Here is a 25,359-nt window from a genome sequence, read left to right on the forward strand (position 1 = left end):
TCTGTTGAAACTACCGTTGCAGGTGCCTCTCAATGGGAGGAGGAACCACTGGTGTGAAGATATGGGGAGCACTAGGAGTGCAGTCCAAGAGGAATGCTGGCCAGGAAAAAGCAGTGAACTTTCCAGTCTACCTCATAGCTCTATGTGAGAGCTTTAACCCAGAGACTATAACTAAGTCCTCCTTAAAAGGGCATTTTTTGGGGGGTGGGGGACAGGACCATATAGGGAGGACTTGAGCAGGAGCTTAACTCATTTCAGCTCAGTCATGTGACCTGGCTGAAAAGGTAGTGCAAGTCAAACTACTGTATATTTTAAAGGCTTGCTTTCCTTCTAGCTTGAGCTAGCTCTGCTGTCAATATCCTTGCTCCAGAACAGGGTTTGGATCTGGTCCAACTTTACATTGGCTCAACTTGTGCCAGCTTGCTTTATGCCATCTTCTTGTGCTCCCTAAGCTACAGTTTCCAATTGATAGCAAAATTTCTTCCCTGAATCAGTGTCATGTATTGATCAATCTTAATCAATGACTGGATTTAAATCAAATGTGAAAAATATAATAGTGTAAATTATAAGTCACATCCCATGAATGACATAACAGCTCTCTCTCTATATAAAAAAATCCCAGCAAAGGAATATATTTTTTGCCCAGAAGGTTGAATGCTATGTTTAAGATCAGTTCTTTGCACAGCAAACTAAAATGGTGAAGGATTTCTATTCATTCAGAGTGATATCATATACCATTAAAAATGTTTTCAATTTAAAATAAGTAGCAATGCTTAAAGTGGCAGGATGCTTTCTTCTCCCTGCAGGAAGGAAAAAAATCAATATTTGGCCCTTACTATAATTTATTTATTACTAGAATGCCTAAGGAAAATGAGTCAATGCAACCCTAAGTTCTGTGAACAGAGATAAATCAAGTCCCTTAATGTGCTTAGCATATTAGAAAACAAAACACACAGAAACAAGTAGAAAAGTATGTGGAAATTAAATTACTTCCTTAGGGAAAGTTAAGGCGCAAACTGATAGGAGATGCAGAAGGATAGGAGATGAGGGTGCAGAGTAGGTTTACAGCTAGCTCTTTAGAAAAATTGTGAAGTATTCCTGAATGGTCTTTAAACAATGGAAACTGAAAGGTTTATCAGGAGGAGCTCTGTGATAATTTGAACATAGACATTGATGTGTTTATCTGTGGTCCCTGCCTCTGTTGCATTTTTTTACTTATTTGACTATGCACTTTTATATCCTATTGTGATTTTAAATTGTTGTAAGTTGTCCTGAACTGTGCAAAGGCACTATGAAGACAGGACTGAAAAACTTACATACATACTTTGGCTTAGCAGACAGTAAGAACAGTATGCCATGAAACCCTTTTCATTGAAGGAAGCCATTTTAACAGCCAGGTATGCGATTCCCTGTTTGATCTGTTCTTTATATCCCTTCTCACACTCAGTGAAAATATCAGGCCAGCACATAAGGTTCATGCATACATTTATCTCCATGTACAGACTAAATGCTTGGAGATGGATAAATGCTTGGAGATGGTTTCCTCAGCCACTCTGGGTGGCTTCCAACAAAAGATTAAAAATACATTAAAACATCATTCATTAAAAACTTCCCTAAACAGGGCTGCCTTCAGATGTTAGATAGTTGTTTATTCCTTTGACATCTGATGGGAGGGCATTCCATGGGAGGGCCATGCCTACTGGTCCTGCCAAAATATCATGTTCCTGAGTCCAGCAACTATGCATGTGGCACTACATCTGAAAAGACATAGGCTTTCACATGTCCGTGGCCTGCTCACAATGAGTTCCTAATCACACCTGACTGCTAATTCCTCCTAAACCCAGTCCTAAGAGCTACCAGTTACAGAGCGAATATATCTGAAGGGGAAATAAAAACAGTATACAGAATTCATACATTCCCTAATGGGGTAGTTAACCTCCCCGCCTCCGTACTATACTTCCTAATTAAAGAAGAAATAAGCTGGTGATGTTTGCCACTTTTCAAGAACAAGGCATTCATTTACGCAGCATTTCATGGCATGCTGTGAATATGTTTCAACTTTTAATTCAGCTTGATATCCCTAGGAGACACGTCTCTGAAATGAAATGCATTTTTAGAGCAAATATTGATAGCTGCTGACTTGCTGGCAGGCACCTTTACTTGTGATCAGCATGATATTTGAAAATGTATCTCCATGACACAGTAGGCTGCTGCTGCTATTGCTGCAGCTACAGATTAGTTTCAGGGTCTTAGAACCATTTGATGAAGGTTTGGTAACATCATCAGCACCACTTTTCAAAAGGTGAAGGCAATTTATGCAACAAGTCTGTTTAGTCCATGCCACGTGTGAATTGTGTGTAGGGGTTCTACGTGTTGAAAGGGACAGATACCATGGACTCAGCTACATTAGGAAGAAAAAGCATTTTATATGCGTTATTACACTGTGACACCAGATGGCACTGTGAAGTCCCATCTTTCTCCAACATGATTTCCCACTTTGATGTTTACAACACGCTTTTCTGAAACACTTTTTTGATGTGTCTAGGTCCAGCCCACGATAGGAAATGTGTATCTGAAATACATGAACTCAGACAGACAGAATGGAAAGAAGATGCATGAAGCATATAATTGTGCATCTTTTCCTGTCACTACTGTGTTAAAGCTTCCCCGTTGCTCTACATTTATCAAATCCCTGTTCTGGCTTTGTTCTATATAGCTATACAATCTTTATATATCAACTGTTTACCTGCATCCCATCACTATCATGAGTTTGATTGGCAGGACCCATTTAATAGTGGCATACATTCATCACAGTCAACTTCCACTTGATAGCAAAGAAAACATGGCACTAATGAGCATAAAGTAGCATCTTTCTACTTCCATGTCCCTATACTTATGCATTACCTTTGCAGTGGTTTTCATCCCATGGATACACACAGTTCTGGAGTCCATTGCAGACCAATGTATTATTAATACACATGTTACTATGGCAAAAGAATGTGTTGGCTTCACAGGGGGCTAAAAAAAAAAGGAAGAAAAAGATGCATCAGTAGGACTCATAGAGTATTTCCAGCCTCCCATTCAATACCAATAAAGATATCATATAATCCAATACACCGTAAAGCAGAACCTGGATTTTCCAACTCTTTTTAAAAGGTGTTTAGCCTATGTAATTGTAAATAGAGGCTTGAAAGTGTGTAGACAATTCTAGTGTAATCCCACAGAACATAAAGGGTCCCAAATAGAGAGAGAGTTCAAATATAGCGGCTTCACTCTGCCCTCTGTAACTCTTTACAAATCAAGTCCTTTATTATGGTCATAGACCAGCATAAGCAAAACATCTACATAAAAAACTCTTTACCATGATTAGCAGAAACAGAAAATATGAAAAAACAAGTAATGCAGATTTACTTACTTTGTATCATTTATATAGACTTCAGAATTTCTCAGCACAAAATTCATTTCATAATATATAATTCATGGCCCTAACAACTCACATTAAATGCCAAAATGAATTGCAAAGGTTCACCACTTCTTAAACTGTAGTTCTTATAATGGCCAGCTGGCATTATGAATATGTGTGTATGGGAGAGAAGGGGTAATAATAAGGCTTTTCTGGAATTCAAAGCAGTAAGTAGGATGCAATGCTTGTAGGAGAAAATTGGGGTCAATGAACTAACAGAGTTGAATAGCTGGTCATAAGGAGTCCTTTAGTGGCATGTTCAAGCACATATATTTTATAATAAGTACAGCTACAATAAATGTTTGCCCTTCTGATATTGCAGGAACAAAGATTTTCACAGTCCCTGAGCAGAAGGCAAAGCATAGTTGCCTAAGGCTCACAAACTGGTAGAATCAAGTTGCTAATATTACTAAAGCCCCAAGATGAAAGTGTTACTGGAGGCCATATACTTCATTTCAGTCTTCACAGGGAAATCCAATGTCCTCAATGAGAATTTTACAACCCAGTGGAGATTGTTCAGCAATAGAAAGTTCCCAGATCTAAGTTAAGGTTATACCTTCAGAATGACAATCCATTTTTCTCATCACAGAGTTAGATTGTACAGTAATACTGGCTATCATTTCCACAGGCAGCACAAGGACAAATAATTAGAATCTTTTTTTATGTAAAAAAAATATAATTGAATGCTTTTATCCAAAATTTGGGATGCAGTTATCCAACCAACCAATGTTTACAAAAATTCCTATATTGGTGGGAAATGTGCATAAGATTAATATATTCATGGCAGGAATAGGGGGGAAATGCATTATATTAAGAGAAATTGTTTGCAAATATGTGTACACTAGTCAAAACTGCATCTGAAAGGGTTTATTAGAAGAAATTCACATTACAATGCAGAAAATTAATGAAGTTTTTAAAATTCATCATCATCATCATCATCACCACCACAAATTCCTGCAGAAAAGTGGAGAACTGAATTTAAGATTGGAAAAATGAGAAACTGAAATAATTTTTAAAAAGTTTTTCCATTCTCAACTAAGACCAAACCCCTACTTTCACCTATTTGCTATTGGAACTAAATTTACTTGTGATGATGTACAACAAAGATATTGGGACCATAATCAGTATCATGTTTTCATGCTTTCATGTTTTGTGAAATCGCTCACATTTTGCACCATTCCTCAATGTTAATTAAATTTATGTACCATGTGATTGTATATAATGTATAGTTCAGGCAAATCATTTTTTTATTGGACAGAGAAAGCCTCTGCAATAAATTATGGCGTGATCATGCAGTTCCTGTGCATAAGTAGCTTCAATTTTGTTTTATCTACTTATAAAATAAATTTGCCATAGTTTACATTGTTCAATTGTGTACTTTAATGTGGTTTGCTTATTTGCTTTGTGAGCTGGCTAGAGAACCTCCGTTATGGAACTTCTATGTAGTTGTAATAAACAAACTAAATAGATGCTGAAAAGGCAATTCCTTTTTTTCTTTTTTTTCCAATTCCTAAATTTTGATTCAGCACTAGGAGTTATTAGGAAAGGAATTTAGGTATCATTATATACCACACAACTACATTTCTATTATTGTATCACAGTTGTTGCTCATCTCAATTCAAAGAGAGTAAATAGAATTATTATAGAGAATGAACTTTTTTTTTCTAAATAAAAGCTAAAGAGTGGAAACTTTTCAATTAGGTGATAAAGGCAAGCAAATTGGAATTAGAGGGTTATGTTAAGAGGCGGGGTAGCTTTGATTAGCAGATGTTGGCTACAAACCAGAGATGATGGTTTGTGAGTTTCCCAGGGGCTTCTTGCTCAACACTACTAGAGAGAAAAGAGTAGATCAGACATTACTGCGGTTTAATCCAGTACAGTAGTTCTTATTATGTTCTGTTGCAAACATCAGACACAAGGTGGCAAACTTACTCTAGAGGATCCAAAATTGTAATTTAGCCCTTAGGATATGAATTAATCTGATCATCCCGTTGAAAGAAAAACAGCAGCCTTTGCCCACAGCTGTTTCTTTTTAAATCTCTCCCTATGGACAGTGATTAAAAATATGAGTGGTGCTCCAGGTCTGGATCCTGTTAACCACTGCTTAGCCACCTTGATGACCTATTTGTGTTTTTCCCCATCAGTCCCAAATACATTGTTGAGATCAGTTTCATACACACACACACACAAATCAGTTTCATACACACACACACACACACACACACACACACACACAATTTTTATTACTGCTAATTTCCACTTTAAAAAATAAACATTTACCTTTCAATTTTTACATTTCCCTCCTCATTTTTTCTCCACAGGATACAATTCAAAAGCCTTATATTTTCACTCAGTTACTATTACTCTGAACAACAGCACTGCATAATAGTGTTACTGTCCCTGTTAGAAGGTGGCTATGCACAATTACAATTTCACCCCTAACCAAGTCCTTGCTAATCACCCTATCACTCTCCGTCCCCAGGAAACATAGAAGTCACAAAACTAGGAGGACTTTGCATGCATTATTCAACTTCACTCGGAAGTCCTTCAGGCTTCTCTCAAGGTGCAGCCATGATTTTCAAACTGGTCCAGCAACAACTATTGCCTCAGGTTCCCAACAACCAGCTGCACAGAGCCTTGCTCACTACTTGACACATGTTGTTCAGCTCTTTGCCCCAGTTTTATCAGATCCTATGTTGGATCTTCAGCTTCCCTTCAGCTATCAACCTCTACTCTTTCTCCTGATTCTCTTGAGGCTTTTGCCTAAGTCCTTCAGTGTTCCACACTAATAAACTTCAGCTCCAAAGCTGCTACCCTTTCTAACCAGTACTGAAATTGGCCTTATATTTACACCAGCCAGTTCCCTCAACACAATCACTACCATTTGGGTAAAATCTCACTGTCTTATCAGACTGTGTGTGTGTATATATATATATATATATATATATATATATATATATATGAATAATTTTTATTGAGAATTTCAGCATAACAATTTATCAAAAACATATCATCCTCATTCCCCCCTCCCCAAGAAAAACCCACCCTTCCCACCCCCTCCCAGACTTTCCTCAGTTCCTCTCTCTGGTTTTTCAACAAATGTTATTCTCTGCATATTTTAAAATTGTAAAAATCCTTAAGTTATCTGTCTATATGTTACCAATAATAAATTTGTGAATGTTTATTCAAACCCTGCCAAGGAGTCCAGTTCATTTTGTTGTTTCTTTAAATACTTTGTAAAAGGTTCCTATTCTTCTTTAAAATCACAGTTTTATCAGACTATATTTATGAGCCAATAAAAGGAGGTAAAATGTGTACTAAATGACAAATTGACGTTGACTACCCTTTTGATATATTTGATTCTGAAGTTAAAATCAAAAATCAAAGACCTCTTCAATCGTAGCTATCCCCTTGTTGACATGAGGCTACAGTGGCAGTTTAACTGACACTTTGCTGCCCGCTAGTCTATCTTTGCCACAATGGTGTTGTTCAGATATTACAGTAAGCTTAACTATAGTTTACTGGAGCTAGAAAATGAACTTATGCTCACTTTGCTACTCCCTGGTCCACTGGGCTCACTGTGGCACAACACCTAAGCTTAGTGTTTAGTGTTATGTGTGAATGCAACCACTAGCTCCTATCAGGGACAAAAGTCAGTTTAATGCACATTTAACTAGTTACAAACAACATCTTGTTTGAACTGGTATAATATTCATATACTAAGTGTTACCTCATAAACATTATTATGTATATAATAACAATACAGAAGGGGTAGGGAAATATATTATACTGGGTTGATAGATGTATTCTTGGAATTAGTACATTAGACTAACATATTGCATTTTGGTTCCTTCATGATACACATTCAGAAGAGCCAGCATTAAAGTTAATGCATTCTCATTAACACCAATTTCAAAACAGCCTTTATTGGTCACTGTTTCAAAAGGCTACTAAAATAGCCAATAAATCTCACATTTGATTTTTTTAATTATTATTACCTTCATAATAATACTGGTTTTGTGTCTTGCAGCTAATTATTTCCAATCTTATGTAGGTTGTGTAAGAGAAAATTCTGTTGGGTTCAATAGGATTACTTCCAGCTTATCTGTTCAGAATGAGAATGTGAGCTTCTCAAAACATGATCTTCAAATTGTTCTAGATCACAGTTGTTCAACACAATACAAGAAAACATTGTTGTTGCTGCTATTAGTTATATATATATAGTGTGTATATATATATACACACACACACACACACACACACACACACACACACACACACACCAACTACCATGGTCAGTGGAGCAATGGGGAAGTGAATGGCTGCTCTCCTGTCCTCGAAACACAGCGTGTTGCTGGCACTTACCGGAGGGAGAGAGGAGAAGCATGGGGAGCTCAGCACTGAGTGAGTGCATAATGGCAAGTGCACCAGATTGGCTCCAATGTGCTCCACTGAGCAGTGCCAAGCTCCCCGTGCCTTGCTCCTCTCTGTCCAGGAAGCACCAGAAGCACCCTGTGTTTGAAAGCGTGGAGAACAGTGGCGTTCCACCTCCAGTGCTCCACCCACTGCTACTGTATACCGCTTACAATAAATCAAAGATTTTTTTAAAAACCACATTTAAAATGTACAATGAAACAAGCCCATTAAAAAGCCTAAAAATTAAACACTTAAAAAGTAATTAAAACAGTTGGATCAAGAAGCTGAAGGGAATGCTTGCCTTAATGGTTATGTGCCTTTCAAAAGCCAGGAGAATGCCAATATGGATGAACCCTTTAATATCTCAGCAGAGAGGGCATTTCACAACACTGGCACCACCAGCCTGCCTCCATGTTGCCACAAACAGATAACTATCAGGTCACAGCAAAACTAAGTGGGCCTCACTTAATGCAATGGAAAGGGAAAGGGAATTTTTTTCAGGTAACATGATGTTATGAAGGCAACACTGGCAATGTAGGGGAAGAGTAGGGGGATGGTGGTAGGTGGCAGTGGCGGACCCTGGGGTCTCAAATTTCAGTGATGTCTTGTGCTATGCCAAAATTTGGTACCGCCCCATGTCTCTCACCTTCCATTGTATATGTTGCAGCACCCCCTGCGGCATCTCCAAGGCTTTGCACCAAGTGCAACCAAACCAGTTGCACTCTCCTAAATCCACCTCTGTAGGTGGTTGACTATTTATGGAAATAAAGAGCAGCTACAGGTGAAGAGATGTCTCATTTCTCCTCCATAACATGAATACCTGTATCTTTTATTCTCCCTTGATTATTATCTACGCCACATTCTTTAACAAAGATTCTGGTTTGTTCTTATAATTTGACTTGGAGAGAATAACAACCATCAATAGTATCAAACAGAGTAATGGGAGGTTCAGATTTAGGTCATCCTTATAGGGGTGCTAGGGCTTATACTCTTATACATTTCCTTCCTGGTATGTAGTCATTTATACTTGTCTTCCTTGAATTATTATTTCATTTTCTGCCCAGCCTTCTAATTTATCTAGGTGCTTTTGAATTTCAATCTTGTTCCCTGTGCAGAAGAAATCTTTTCATAGAATGGAATAATGTTATAAAATGTAAGTTAATGCAGTGAAATTCCAATTTAATAAAGGTGTTTCCTGGAACCTATTCAATTCATATAGTACAATACAGCAAACAATGAGCTGTAATTCTGTTTTCAGAAGTTATATCGAAGCCTAATCAAAATCAGCATTATATCTGCACGAAGTCGCTCTTTGAAGAGCATGCCCTACTGCAACTTTCCCCAAAATGGTGCCCAAGTTGGCTAGGGCCGATGGAAGCTGTAGTCCAAAATATATGGGGCACTATACAGGGAATCAAGCAAGATACATCTTGCAAGATCAGAACAGCACTTCTACTCCAGTTTCTCTGCTCCAGTGCAGTTCCCCATGGCCCACCACTCATTTTTCCAGCAGTTCCCTTGACCCTTGGGAATGTTTTTTGACAATGCAGGAAAATGAAGTGGACAGAGAAGCCAGGAAAGTCCACTGCACAAGTCCACTGGAGTTTCCCTCTCTTTCTATTTATGGTTTCAGCCCTATGAGTATGTAATAGTCTTCAAATATTTGCAGGGCTTTATTTCTGACAACACACCAAATACATGAGCAAACAAAGAACTTCCTCCCAAACTGCTGGACCAAGACAGATTGGCAGTAAATCAGACTGCCACAGAAGGTGGTGGTTTTGTTAGAGGCTTTTAAGCACATAGCCACCTATCAGGGATACGGCAGTGGTGGATTTCCTGCATCAGCAATTGGTTGGACTAAATGACCTCAAATGTGACCTCATACCGGTAATTTGAATGGACTTCAAATTTCCTTTCTCTCTTTCTCACAAATAGTTTGTGTGTGAAAATGGTGATGTCCTTGAGATGGTATTCTTAGAATAAATTAGTGTTAATTGTACTCATGGAGTTGCTGCTTTAGCAATGAACGCTCTGGATGACCCTTTCCACAATATGATCACAACTGAAGAACTCATGCTGCTGGAGAATAAAAGGGGTATAAAAGAGTTCTAGAGCCATATAAAACAAGAACCCTCAATAGTTCATAGTAGGAACTTGATGAAATTCCTTCTTGGGATTTCACATTATGCAGATGATGTGGACATGAGTTGTGCTACGCATTTTCTTCCACACTTCTGTGGTTCCTGTGTGAAGTGGAAGCTAGGGCATCTTTCTCCATGGAAGAGATTAACAATTTCCTCTTCCTATGATATTATAGAAGGATGCAAATGAAGTATACCTGAAGAGGCTCTGAAACATTCTTTGTTCCTGGTAATTATCCCATTTTCATGTGCTCAGCTTAAAAAAGATCATCATTATTTTGTCTTTCCTTTAACATCAAGAACAAGAATTAACGGCATCCTCTGTTTATGAAGTTGCTTCTTCCAAGATGAATAGTACACTGGAAACAAAGGACACAGAAGCTAACCATGTTCCAAGTTCAGCATGCTTTGGATTTTCTTAGTGATAGCAAAACTGCGAGAATTTAAGAGTTACGCCAGACTATCTATCTATCTATCTATCTATCTATCTATATATATATATGGCTGAAGAAATTAGGCTTCCAGATAAGAGTGAGCTTAAGGCAATTCTTCTAAGTGGCAAGAAGGTCAAATACTGTTCGAATGATAGGTATCAAGAGACTGACTACTGCTAACCAGCTGTCAAAGGTAATAGAATGGATGTCTGTTCTGTGGTGCTAATAAAGGGATTTCCTCTGATCCCCATGCCACCAATGTAATAATTTTCCTTTAGATTTAAGTGTAGGTGTTTGTGCTCAGAAGTTAAACTCTTTGGGGGAGCTGTGGATGTAGCATGTCTGTCATTATTCAGACTGAAAAACAGACAAAGGGAAGAAGAAAGTGGGGGGGTGGAAACAACTATAATATTTTTGAGAACAATTTCAAAGTGTCATAATTTAAAGAGGCATGTCACCTCATTCCTCTTCTCTTTACTTCTCATAGGTTTCAATCAGGGATGTGGGTGACACTGTGGTTTAAACCACTGAGCCTCTTGGGGTTGCCTATCAGAAGATCGGTGGTTCGAATCCACGAGGCAGGGTGAGCTCACTTTGCTCTGTCCCAGCTTCTGTCAACATAGCAGTTCGAAAGCATGCCAGTGAAAGTTGATAAATAGGTACCACTGCGGCAGGAAGGTAAATGGTGTTTCCATGCACTCTGGCACTCGGCACAGTCCTCCATGTGCCAGCAGCAGTTTAGTCATGCTGGCCACATGACCTGGAAAGCTGTCTGTGGACAAATGTCGGCTCCCTTGGCCTGAAGCAAGATGGGCATCGCACCCCATAGTTGCCTTTGACTGGACTTAACCATCCAGGGGTCCTTTACCTTTTTACCTTTTACCATAGGTTTTGATTTCAGGTAGTGGGAACAAATGTTTCAAATAATGCATCAAAGTTTTTCACATGTAGAACTTCCTAAGTGCATGGAAATGGTAAGTTTAGTTAAATGGATTAGATAGTGCTTGGAACATTAAAACTGGGGACAGAAACTGATGTTACGTAGTATCCTCAACAGGAGCTATATGAGTGAACTGTGCATCCTCTTGCAATGCTTCCTTTATAATGTATGAAAGGAGAATTCACACTGAACTAGATGGTCTTCTGGGTCCCCTTCCAACTCTACAATTCTATGATTCAATAATTCTAAGTCTCTTTCCAAACACACATGGAATCCATGCATTTCACCACAAGATAAACAATTTTGCAGTTTGCAGACTGTGTTATTATTTGCACAACATGCAGACCCATGATTTTACCAATAGTCCATATACCCCGCTTCCTCCTCTTGCTTTGTTTACCACCCAGCCTGATGGAGAATTTAAGAGAACTTGTAAGCTTGTACCCTATTTTGTGACATTCTGGTTGGCCTAATAAAGATACTGCCCTCCTTTGGATTTTGGAATGTTTCTTATGCCTCATCATAGCTATCTTTACATTTTTATGTATTGTGTTAAAGGGTGCTCTTGGTTGGAGCCAGATTTTATATAGCCAGTGCTTTTTTTCTAAAAAAGAAATGTTCAGGGGTACTCTCATTTTCCTACTCATATTGAAATACTGCCCCTCAATGAGGCCAAACTTAGATTCACAAAATGTTTAGGGGTATGCGTACCCCCGCGTACCCGCATAAAAAAACACTGGATATAGCTGATTATACTTGTGAAAATAAGGACTGGTGATGGGGCTCTGGCCCAATTACAAAACCATTTTGTCCTTTAACACTCATTTGCAGACACTTATCAAAGCAGATATTCCTTTTTACCATTACCATTCACAAATGTCAACAGCAGTTCAAAAATACAGGCATTCATCCATAGACACAGATGTCCATTCAGACAGAAGGATATGAATTCTAAAACCATCTGGGCTGACATGTATCCTTTAGGTTTTAAGCTCCCCCCCCTTTTTTTCCCCTTGAAATATTTATAGCCAACCCTACATTTCTACAGACACCAGAGTGGAGTTCAGAGCATGAGATAAGCATCATATGATGACCAGCTATTAAACAAATAATCAAAGACAAATAAAGGCAGTTAAAGCAGCACCATGAGCTAAACTATCACCAACTTAAAAGCCCTTTGAATGCACAGGAAAACAGATTTTAACTTGGTGTCAAAATGATAACAATATCAGCACCAGTCATACTCCTAAGGGAGCTACTGTGACTGGAGCGTTTTTATCCCTTCTCCTCGCATGGCATCCCACCCACAAACAAACCCTGCTGCTAGCAACACTTTAGTGAGTATTTTTGAGTCCCGATTCAACTTTTGGTAAACAGTTCTTCAGGCCATTTGGATAACAAATGTTGCACAGCGTTAAAGAGTACCTGGGGCTTATTTCTCCAGATGTAACTACAGTTTTGGGGTGTTACTAAAATAAAGAGTGTTAAATGTGTTTTGAAATAGCAGCTAAGACAGCCTTCCCCTGCCATCCTGCTCCCTCTGCGTCTATCTGAGCTCTATCAAACTGCAACAGTTAATGAAGACAATTGATAGAACAGTGAAGTGCCATCTGCCACTACTGTTGCTCTGAATGGTCCAAACCTTCTCTCTCTCTTTCTCCCCTGAAGTCCCCTGAAGAATGGTGTGCCTACGGAAGCAGAAATTCCCACACTTTTGCTCTCATTAATACAGCAAGCCTCCCTGGTGGCATATCAGTCATCTGCTTTATTTTCTAGCACACATCATTTGCAATTAATATTCAGTACAACTGACACAGAAACAACTAATGGTGTCATTAAGTCCTTCAGACCAGATCTGCCAAAATACACATACAGATTTCACTGTGGTCTGAGGAAACTGAATGCTGTGGGTTTATCACAAAGCACAGCCAAGCAGGTAACAATATGGCTCCATAATACAAGTGACTTGTAAACCTTTGCTAAGATGGTCATATGCCCTGAAAAGAGCATGTGCCTACTGGACTAGTAACCAGCAAAATAATACATAATACATGGTGACAAGTATTTATATAAAGAAAATGTTATTTGTTTCAAAACATACAGTGAGGTGGGAACAATCCCTTAGAGGATCTCTCAAGAGCAGAAAACAAGAAGATTCCTGTGCTCTTTTTTTGAAATTGAAAGCCCTGTAAAAATATTCTCACTTACATCCCAAGCATGAACTGGTGACCGTGTGCTTACGCTTCAGTTTTTCATAAGTACTGAATCCCCCAATGCCGTCAGGGTTGTTTCTAAGGTAACAGAATATGATGCCTTTGATTTAAATGAATCAGATTCTGGATATTCAGGATTGCTTCAAACACAGAAATAAACAAACAGCAATGGCGTCAGAGTAATACAGAGTATTATTTCTGAAGCCAGCTTGATTTATGAATAGCAGCTTAAATTACTTTTCAATCTGCACCATACAAGAACAGGAAGAAACACAATTCCTGTGCAACAGGATGCATCAGATTCAAAAATAAATAAATATCCAGTCCAAATCTAGTGAATATGATGCTCTAAAACAGGTATCTTCAGAGACTTGCTCTCAGTCACATACAAAATGCCAGAGAAGATTTCATGTCAAATGATTATGCATTTATTTAAACATAGGTAGGCTTCATGCTAGTCAGTTTGCTGGTATTTGCACCTTGGGACTACCACTTCTCATTCAGAGAACCCTCAGTTGGATAAATATTGATTCAAAATACTAACATCAATTTGCATGGGACTCCCCTTCCCAAGGAACCAAATCATATTATCTGTTCACAACTGGGTCAATATCTTTTGCTCAATGACTGCATCCTTTCAGTCTCATTTACACTAATTATTTAAAGTTGAATTGCTTCATTCCAGACATGGCAACTCTTTCCCTGCCTGAAGACAGTTTTTCCTAAGTTTGAACAGTATGTGAATTTCCCCACTAGAGGAAAGAATATTTTAGATCATGTGTATTCCAACCTGAAGCAGGCATATAGGGCAAATTTCCTCCCCCACTTAGGTTCATCTGACCATTCTTCACTTTTTTATGTCTGAAGTATATCCCCCTTAGGAGAAGAATTCAGCCAGTTATAAAAACAGTTAGAATCTGGCCAGTTTAAGGTGGAGAATTGCCTAGCTGATAACAACACGAAACAAGTGTGGCAGGGACTGCAGTATCTAACCAACTACAAGGGCAATATGAGGAACACGGTTAAGGTTGATGATTTGTTGGCAGAGGAGCTGAACATTTTCTTAGCCCACTATGAGGTAAAAAGATCAGGCATCATAGCGCCTGCCTGCCAGTCTACAAACTCTCAGCCCCTTATTCTATATGACCATCAAGTGAAAGCTGCATTGAGGGTGGTGAATCCCAGTAAAGCTGCTGGTCCAGATGGGGTGCTGGGGATAGCGGTAAAAAACTGTGCCGATCAACTAGCAGGGGTTCTGACAAGGATTTTTAACATCTCTCTGCAAACGGCTTGTGTTCCATCATGTTTGAAAGCAGCCAAAGAAAACAGCAACTAACTGCCTAAAGGACCACAGACCTGTTGCAATGAAATGCTTCAAGAGATTGGTCCTTCAAAACCTTAGGAAATGTTTTCCTCCAGATTTTGATAAACATCAGTTCGCCCATAGGAAAAATAGGTCAACAGATGATGCCATAGCTACAGCCTTTCACCTTGCAGCGAGTCATCTGGAGAGAATTATGTTAGAATGCTGTTTATTGATTATAGCTTGGCTTTTAATACCATCCTTCCGGACATTCTTATCAAAAAGCTGATGGAACTAGACCTTTCTTCTACCATCTGCGAATGGATTAAAGACTTTCTGAGGGATCGGACACAGAAAGTTAGGATTGGGCCTGTTACATCCACCTCCCTGAAGCACAGCACTGGCACCAATCAGGGATGTGTGCTGAGTCCCTACCTGTACTTGTTGTATACATATGACTGTATTTCATCTGATCAATCCACTGTAGTTATTAGGTTTGCAGATGATACTACCATAATGGGTCTAATTACAGGTGGAGATGAATCAGCGTACAGGAGAAGGTTCAAAAAGTATCTACACGGTGTTTAAAGAATAACTTGCACTTAAATATTAGCAAGACAAAGGATATGGGTTTGGACTTTTGAAGGAAGAGAGGGGAACTAGCCCCATTGTATATCAGGAGGGGGTTGTGTGGAGAGAGTCTCTTCCTTTAAATTCCTTGGAGTTTACCTTAGTGAAGACCTCACTTGGAAAAACAATATAACTCAGGCAGTTAGAAGGCCCAGCAGAGACTCCATTTCCTCAGGGTCTTGCGAAAGAACAATATTAAACAACAATTGATGACCTCCTTCTACCTGTCCACAATAGAAAGTGTCCTCTCATATTGTATCACAGGGTGGTACATTGGCTTGACAGCCACAGACAGAAAGTCTTTACAGAGGGTGGTGAACACAGCACATGATATCATGAGCTGTCCCCTGAGCCTGCTGGATGACATCTCAAGGGGTCGTTGCCTTACGAGAGCAAGAAAAATTCTCAGGAACGATTCACACCCCGGCCAGCACCTCTTTAATCTTCTACCTTCAGGCAGGAGATATAGAAGTATAATCAGTCGTACCAACAGGCTAAAAAACAGTTGCTACCTGTGGGCTGTTAGGCTGCTGAACGGAAAATAATATAGTGCAACTGACTTTCGGGGTTGGTGTGTTGTGCAACAAGCACACAGAGTGCAATGAGATTGAGTGTTTGGGGAAGGAGGGAGGCTTGGTTAATTTCATTGTACACAGGTTGTACATTGACAATAAAGGTATTCTATTCTATTAAACATAATATTTTGCTTTAATTGTAACTATCTATATAAATTGCACTAGCACTGAATCTCTACTGGCACAAAACTCACTGGATGACCTTGGGCCACTCACTTTCTCTTGGCCTAACCTGAGCAAAAAGTAAATAAGTCCCAACAGAGACAAGCTAATTACCAACTAGGACCTACATACCCAGATAATGCAAATTTAAAGAATATAAATCTGGCACTGTGAAATTATTTTATATCACAAATATAAACAATTACAAACATAACTTGAAATTATTCAATAAAATAAATTGAAATGCATTTCAACCTTATTCAGGGCTATTGCATGAACCAATGCATTATGGAAATTTTACAGCCTAACTCCGCCTTAGATCCCACTAGTCTTAAAATAGTCTCTTTAAGTGAATCAGATGGTATAGAAGGAATTTTTTTCTTCCAATTGCTCTTCCTGCTTTGCTCTGGGAGCAGCTTACATTCATCCCAGATTTTAATTATCAAATTCTTTGAAACGTTACCCAGGGATGTTGGGGAAATGAGATTTTATTTTATGTTAAGTTGATCCACAATTAGGTTAGCTTGAAGAAGTTGATTAACAGTGAATCCTGTGAATGTTTACTTTGAAGTAAGTCCCATTGAGTTCAGTGGAGCTCCCTGCACAATTTTGTACTCATTTACCTGGAAGTAAGCCCATTTGAACTTGGCAGGACATACGTACTTCTGCGTAAGCATATAGGATTGCACAATAAGGCTACACTCCTATAAACACTTACCTGGCTAGGAGTAAGATAACTGAAAATTAACATTTACTTCCTAGCAGACATATATATGCTTGCACTATAACATTTGGTACAGCCCAGCTGACTTCAGTAGTCTTGAAGCACATGAAATTTAAGTTTTATTAATTTAAGAATTATGAGCTATAGATGGGCTGAAATGCTATATACACTTACCTGGGAACAAGTCCCACTGAACTCCATATGGCTTACTCCTGAATAGGTATGAACCAGATTATACTGCATGTCTATAAACCACAAAACATGGCCTACTTCTGTAACATGGCAGCTACTTCTGAAATAGTCTATGAAGTTTGTATTTCTGATTTTAGAAAGAGATGACATTACAGTGTTAAGTGCACTTAAGATGACTGATTTCAGGAGACTTAAATGCGTCCAATATCTGTTTGCTTTAAACAATGAAAACAAAACTACAACTTCATTATCTGAAGCATGATTCGTTTATGGAAAAGATAAGAGTATCAGTGTGGATATCAACAAATAATGCTTAACATCACTATAATTCTACAATATTTGCAATTTTTTTCTTGCACAAGCTCTGCATACCACCCTCAGTATATAAATAATATGGGGAAATAAGGAGAGGAGCCTAATAGCATGTTCAAAATTACAAAGGTCACTATAAGCATTAGAAATCCATACTTCATTTTAGCCAACCCATCCAGTGGGTGCAGTTCAGAGGAATGTGACTTCAGAGTAATCCCCACAGTGTCTTTCCCCTATGGCTCCTGAACATGGACATCATTGCAGGTGTGGAGAATGGCAGGATAGCACCCATTGCTCATATCCCCATCCTGTCTTCCCCTTCCATTCTGCAAACTCAGAGCAAAGCAAAGGCACTATGGATGGGGATTTGGGTTGTATGCCTGGGCTCCTCATTTGCTTAGCTGTCAACTTTTCCCTTTTCTTGTGAGGAATCCTATTCGGAATAAGGGAATTTCCCTTAAAAAGGGGGCAAACGTTGACACCTATGCTCATTTGCCATAAGACCTGATGCATGTATCACCAAGTGTGTATATCAAGGGTAGAAAATCCAGGTTCCTTGATGCCATATGGGGGATCCTTTCACGTTCAGGTACTGTACCTGTGGAGAATTGGATATTTTTTAAAAATCCTACTTGGTTATTTCATGTTTTGGTGCTCACTCTGTATGAAAGAAACACCATTAGGTTGTTGTTGTTTTTTTTAAAAAAAAAAGACTTGAATCATTTGACATCCTGATAAAGCCTTACGTTCTTGGAAAGATGTGAAGAGCATCTGGAATCGGCTGCTTCGGCTGCCTTCATCTGCCCACATGCGGATTACTCCAAGACCTGTGCGCAGCATCACATCATTAGCAACAGTGCTGCAAAACTTAGCTTTTAAATCCTCCACTGAGCTACTTCCATCATAGACAGCCACAAAATTCCTTTTGCATTCATTAGAATTCTGCATTTCATAGTCCAAGAACCGTAAATATATCTACGAAACAAAAAAACAGTGAATATGACAGTGTAAACCATCATTGGAACAAGAGGCATTTCAGCAACATTATTTCCCTTTAGAAAAAAAAATCCACAAATCCACTGGTGTGTAATCAAACACTGGCTGTGTTTATGCTCTGGGGAAAGTGCAGGATTATTAATGGAACCAATCAATATTTTTTTAATAGTAATTTCCATTGGGATGACTATTTATTCTCCCTCTAAATATGCATACGGTTAGCACATGCATGAGCATCACCTGCTGACTGTCACATCAAGTAATTACTTGCATGTATGAATCAGCCATAACGGCAACAACAAAAATCAAAATGGAAGGCTTTCTGTATTACTGAATCTGGAGCAGAAAGCTAAAAAGCTTTTTACTGTACTTTTAAAAAAATTGTGGTTTTTGCACTCTGAGAAAAAGAACCAGGAATACAATTGCAATTTCATCCCTTTATTCATGGGAAAAGTATAAGATCTAATGTTTGAGAACCCAGGAATCCTTTGGAAATAAGACATTGGTTTTCCTTTCATATTTCCTCAAGCAGGGTGGATTCTAAAGGGTTAAAAAAGCACCTTGTTGTTAACATCTCTGTAATTTCTGATGTAGTAAAACATCAAAGCTGTTCCACAGACATAACTTAATTATTTCATACATTTTATATATTATGAACAGTTTCCAAGTCAGTTCACAGAAGAAGAAAATCAAAACAGAAATAACAAGAAAGTAACCATAAGACTGAACAGGTGAGCACTTAAAAGCAGCAGGTTAAAACAATTAAAGCTGCAATCTTACATACACTTACCTGGAAGTAAATCCCATTTAATTCAATGGGACTTACTTTAGAATAGATATTGAGATGATTGTGCTCCAAAACTGAAAACTTTAGAAGTGTTGGTTGGAAAATTTTTATTTTTTTAAAGATTAGCTTCAAAAAATAGCAAAGAGAAGAGAAATTTCATAAACAGGGCACTACAATAAAAATGTCTTCTCTCCAGTTTCCACCCACCTCACCTCAGAAGGCGGGGCATGTGGAATACAACCTTGTTTGATGACCTGACATAAGCAGTTTGACGTGGGAAGAACAGACATTCTTCCAGAGACACAGGCCCAAGCTGTAAATGACTTGAAGGTAAAACCAAAACTCTTGAGTTTATTCAAAAATTTACAACCAGTGCAGGAGTTATGCAAACAGGTGCATCTGAATAAAATTTACTGTCTTCTGCCATTTTTAAAGCCAAGTTTCAAAGCAATCTGTCAGGCTCCAGCAGAAGGCTATTGAGAAGGGCAGCAGGGCTGCTACACTTATGAAGTTGAGAGACAAGCAAACTTTGTATCTACTCTCCTTGAACTGTTTCTATCCCAGATCTCATTAGAAGAACTTGTAACAAAGTACTGGAACCTGAGTTTGCTTATTTCTTCCTCCCTACCAGTCCATTTTATGTTTGTGTCATGCTGCTTTGGATATGTTTTTGTTGTTGTTGAAGAGCCAGCTTAAAAAAAAAAAAAAAACACCTTTAAGTAAATAAATAAATTTATAAAACAATCCTACATACAATGTACATAATTTGTACAAATTAAATATCAGATTTCCTGCATTCAGCTATATCATTTTATAGTAAAATAAACTATATATTATTGTTTTAAAACAATATATTATTGTTTTAGCAAATTTGCTTTAACTGTTAGGCAGAGTTATCACACATCTACACATCTGTATGGTGTGTGCTTTTTTAAAATGTAAATGTACATGGAACCAATTGGCACAGAATAATCAGTAAATTGTGAAAGGAAAGGAAAGGAAAGGAAAGGAAAGGAAAAAGGAAGGGAAAGGGGAAGGGGAAGGGGAAGGGGAAGGAAAGGAAGGGGAAGGAAAGGAAGGGGAAGGAAAGGAAGGGGAAGGAAAGGAAAGGAAAGGAAAGGAAAGGAAAGGAAAGGAAAGGAAAGGAAAGGAAAGGAAAGGAAAGGAAAGGAAAGGAAAGGAAAGGAAAGGAAAATAATGTGATCATTTGTTTCTATGGAGTATAGATCAGGCGTAGGCAAACTTGGCCCTCCAGATGTTTTGGGACTACAACTCCCATCATCCCTGACCACTGGTCCTGTTAGCTAGGGATGATTGGAGTTGTAGTCCCAAAACATCTGGAGGGCCAAGTTTGCCTATGCCTGTCTTATATCTTGTGTCTGATTCTGATTATTTAGAGGGAGGTGCCAATGAAATGTATGAGACTTCCACATATTTCAGAGAGGATACCAGTGTAAGGAAATGTTGAAGCAGGTGCTAGGCAAAAGAGAAAGATGAGGGGGTTGAGAGAGAAGAGGACAGAAGAGGAGTTCCAAAGGCAAAAAGACTTTCACTTTTCCTTTTCTCTCAGCATCCTCTAAGGAATTTCATCCACAGTTACCTACTTAGATCTAGCAGAGTAGAGATTTGTCCAAGAGCCCCACTGCAAGTAGCTATGCAGAAATCAGAACTTTCTTTCTCTTGTCTAAGCTTGACACACTCCCTGTGCCGCACTACACTGGGCCCTGCAGAGTGAGCTGGAGTCTTTTCAGCTGACTTCAGCGCAGTATGTTATGTAGCACAGAGCTAAAGGATGAAAACTGCCTTCTCACAAAGTCATTTGAATTAAACTAAACTATGCCCACGCCCAGTTTGTCTTCTACTGGTGACTATCAGATGCAGAATTTAAGACACTTGACCTTCAGCCTATCCGTAACTGAACTGTGGCAACTATTTTAGGGGTGGGGGAATCTACTGCATTTATGTTGATGCATCTCTGAGATGATCTGTGTATAAGCAGGGAAAGAGAAAGGTAAGCAAATAGGAATATAGGAACATAGGGAGTTGACCTAGACAGAGTAAGGCCTTTGATCCATCTAGCTCAGTATGATCTGCATTGATTGGCAGAGGTTTTCCAGGGTATTCAGACAAAAATCTTTCCGAATTTTCATAGAGATGTTTGGGTCTGCCCTTTCCAAAAAGGGAGGCCTCTCCCTCAATATCCCTTCTTCAAGGAGCCAGAAGGCCTATGCATAAAAGGAGCAATCATGATAAATTTCACTCCCTAATTTACACTCTTCTTTTGGTTAGATTGATTACTTAATTGGGGTCATTGCTCATCAGTCTTCAACTTCTTTTATACTATTTTTTAAAAGCAGTTTAGTACCTAATTTGATAGCCATGCCACTACCCCAGATGTACATCCTGTTTTTCCTCCTATATTCATCTGAAATCTTCATTAATGTTTGGCCAACTTTGCTTTGTAATGACAATTCCCAAAGTGTGTTTCATCTCAGCCTAGGGGGTACGAAATTAAGTCACCAATAGATAGATAACAGCACAGCTATACAGATGAGGTATGTTTTATTACCCAAAGTTCCTGACTTGCAACCTTAGTCTCAAGTCGCTAGACTAAGCTTTTACCCCATGGCTGCTGGAGATAACACTAGTAAGCATGACAGAGAGGATTATGTTGCAAACAAACTGGTGTTAAGGGAATCCTACTCCTGAACAATCTAGCTAGCTTTAGAAAAGCAGCATAAGCTGATCAAACTCTTACTTGTGTTGCTCTGTAAAAATGGAACACTTTGCTTTAATCCACAAGCTCTTTAGCCTCCACAGCATTATAATAGATAGAGCAGTATTTATTCTGCATATCACACATTACTAATCAAGTGCAATTGACTCAAGATTTCAAGCAGTATTATTTGAAAATATTTTCTTTCAAAAAATAGATTATTTTCTAATAAAGCTTGTGCAGTAGAGAAAATCCTAACCACTTTAATCATTTGTCCTTTTCATGCATTTGTGACAAACACATAGAATCCACAGTAATTGCTTATCTTCCACTAGGTGTGCATACATATGTGTGCGCGCGCACCCACCCACCCAGGTATAATGATTTTTTTAAAAAAAATGTAGAACTTGAAAGGGGTGGACAGACTAGCCTATGTATCATGTCAGATTTACTGTCTTTTGCTCAACCATAGGCCTGTTCCCTCCCTTTTCGCTCTCTCTCTCCAAAAGAACACATGAAAAAGCTATGTGTGAATTGTACACTTTTGTACTCATGTACTAGGTTGATTTAGTTGCTCGTGTATTGTTCGTTTGTACTCATGTATTATGTTTAGATTGTTTCTTTCACAATATTTAATTTATTCTGCTGGTTAAATTATGGTTGTTTGTTTTTTGTCTTACTTGAATTTATTGGTGTGTTGTGAACTACTCTCCCACCCCGCACCACAATTCCCACTGGTTTTTTGTTTTGTTTTTGATAATAAGCCCACTTTGAACTAAAAATGGGTGGGAGGTTTTATTCAAATTTGAAGCTGAATCTATCAAATTTGCACTGTCTGAAACAATATGAGAGCTAAAACACAGCCATCCTTCAAAATTCACACTTTGAACTTTGTGATGTGGGTCTCCAACTAAACAATGCTTTAAAATATGTGTAAATTAGGAGGAATGGGCATAAAAGGAATATATTGGTGGGAATAACATACTACACTACATTGTATTTGGATAATTTGCTTTAAAATCAAAACTGCAAACAAAAATTGTTTATTAGGAGGAATTCACACTAAAATTCTGAAGAATTTTCTCAGGATTATTATTATTATTTTATGTTGCAAACAGCTTTATAAATGTGGAGAACTAGATTTAAGATTGGAAGAATTGGAAATGGAGAACCAACTGTGGAAAGGTGGCATGCAAATAATCTAAATCAATCAGTACCTCAGGTTTATTATTATTAAAATTATATTTTTTTATGTTCCATTTCAGTGGGTCACACAGCCTCTGCACAAGCAAAGAAGGATTACGAAAGCCCAATAAACAGGTCTTCTGGAGGCACGCTTGATTATTCCAAGTGGTGATTTCACAGAGAGAACCTATTGCAACAGGATATCAAAACATGATGTTTCCTCTTACATGTTACTTCCAGAAGTTAAAGTGCAAATGTACTCTCCCCTCCACCTAAAGTTCCTCCCTGAATCTGCACCCTCACTAGGCTTTTTCTTTTGATAGAAGCCCTAATTCAGAACTGTGTAATTCATGGCAGGATTCAGCCACTTGAGACTACCTACTGTTAACCAAGCTGAAACAATCAGAGAAGAAGCTGTGTTCGTCTGTTGCTGCAACAGCGAATATTTTGTGCTTCTGCTTCAAAAAGAGCACTACTATTTTATAAGCCTGCATTTGTGCATTTGGCATTGCAAGTGTTATCTTATAAAACATAATTGTGTGACAGAAGGGAAAGAAACAACCATCGCATATTATGTTTTCATACTTCTGCTTGAAAATTTCATTGAAAACCTCTCGCCAAGCCATCAGTTCCATGTTGTTTTGGCTAAAATAAATGAAAAGTTCTGGAGCTGAATGCTGGTACTGCTTGAGCTTTGGTATGTCACTGCTAAATGCCAGTGCCATTAGCAACAAAAGTGATAAAGCATCACTGCAGCTGCAGCACATATAATTTATAGCCCCTGATCACATTATGGTTTAAATTATTGTCTTGTCACGTTTATGATATAGTCTCATCATAATAATGACAAAAGCAATGTAGGCTGAATTGGAGTTTTTTTGTTTTTTTAAAAAATGAACACAATAAAAAGCCCTGACTGCATACATCAAGAGAAAAGAATCATCGCAAAGGGTGAATAACATATAACTTCTGTAACAGTAAGATCATAATTTCTTTATAGCGAATCACTTTTGATGAATTCTCTTTCCTCATCAGTCACTGAAGGTTTGTTCTGACAACAAGATTGATTGGGCAGGTCAAGAAACCATCAGAAGACTCAGCCAATATCCTATTCTTTCATCCAAAGCAGAAAACTACATTTGGGCTGAGAAAAACATATCCACTCATATGGTTATAAATCTTCCCACAAAGAACTTAATAGTTGAAAGTTTTGAAAAACAAATAGCTTCATGTCTAATTGGAATAATCAGTGTTTAAATTCCAAAAGAGAGGTGGTAAAATTCACATATGCCAAACAGACACATGTTTTCTGGCTTGGAAGTCTTGTCTGCTAATCTAGTCTGTATTCGGACCATCTATATTTGACTAGGAGAGGGCAAGAATGGGAAACGAGTAACAGAGATTAATGCTGAAGACTTACTATCGGTAGAGAGACTTGCTCCTGCTGCATTTTTATCAATACTTTCCCCTGATTATATATATATATATATGAATGATGTTGTTGAAGAAGAAGAACCGCATCACAAAACTCAGAGAAGTGTGATTTTCAATGGAAAAGCTGCATTTTAGTTTGCATAGTATTCCAGGAAGGACAAATAATTTTCTCTCCGGTCCCTAATTAAAACTAGCAGAATTGGTGTGGCCAGGTGGGGATTTTAAGCTAAGCTGCCCTGATCAGACTATCTGAAGCATCTTAATGGTGAAGGGTTGTTTATCTGGCTTACTCTCATTGCCAGCTGGTTGGAAGAGATATTGAGAAAGGAGCTATTCTCAGGCCCTGGGGGCTTTATGACATCTACAGATCTATGGTTGTCGAGCCAGGATGAGATGGATCAGTCAGGTGTGTCCTCAGCACACCTTTAACATGAGCAAGTGGGAAAAGATATGGATCGTTTAATTTACTGATTTAGCACTGGGAGCCAGAGTAAAGTTGCCTATATAAGGGAGGTTCTTCCAGCTCCCCCGATAAGTTTGCAGGAATGTGCACTGCACTGCTGGTTAGATATGGCCAACATATTGTTTCTCATTACAAAACCTTAGCAATGTGCATTCCATGAATGAGCCATCTGCCATGAGGTGATAGAGGAAATAGCAGCTGAATCAGATCTACCCATATTAACTTATCATCATCAGCAAGCTTGAGACCACAAAAGCCAGCCAGTAGATC

General features: G+C 38.5%; 1 protein-coding gene and 1 long non-coding RNA gene across 4 annotated transcripts in view; one reads left to right on the forward strand and one right to left on the reverse strand.

Moving 5' to 3' along the window:
• The window catches only part of LOC309349310, a 349,787-nt gene that overhangs the window by 34,739 nt on the left and 289,689 nt on the right, over window positions 1–25,359 (forward strand). The gene's annotated exons all lie outside the window — the stretch shown is intronic.
• The window catches only part of NETO1 (neuropilin and tolloid like 1), a 102,239-nt gene that overhangs the window by 7,558 nt on the left and 69,322 nt on the right, over window positions 1–25,359 (reverse strand). For 2 of the 3 annotated variants that reach the window (XR_014159827.1, XM_081875107.1), the window contains exons 7-8: window positions 18,255–18,483; window positions 2,905–3,018 (exon numbers count right to left, since the gene is read on the reverse strand). Coding sequence is in view for 2 of the 3 variants with exons in the window: in XM_081875107.1 (XP_081731233.1) it covers window positions 2,905–3,018; window positions 18,255–18,483 (343 nt within the window). In the remaining variant the exon portion in view is untranslated. Of the gene's footprint in view, window positions 1–2,904; window positions 3,019–18,254; window positions 18,484–25,359 lie in introns of those variants that run through there. The other variant, XM_081875108.1, reaches the window with a different exon arrangement.

This window comes from Podarcis erhardii, assembly GCF_964252035.2.
Source record: "Podarcis erhardii genome assembly, chromosome: 8".
Classification (NCBI taxonomy): domain Eukaryota; kingdom Metazoa; phylum Chordata; class Lepidosauria; order Squamata; family Lacertidae; genus Podarcis; species Podarcis erhardii.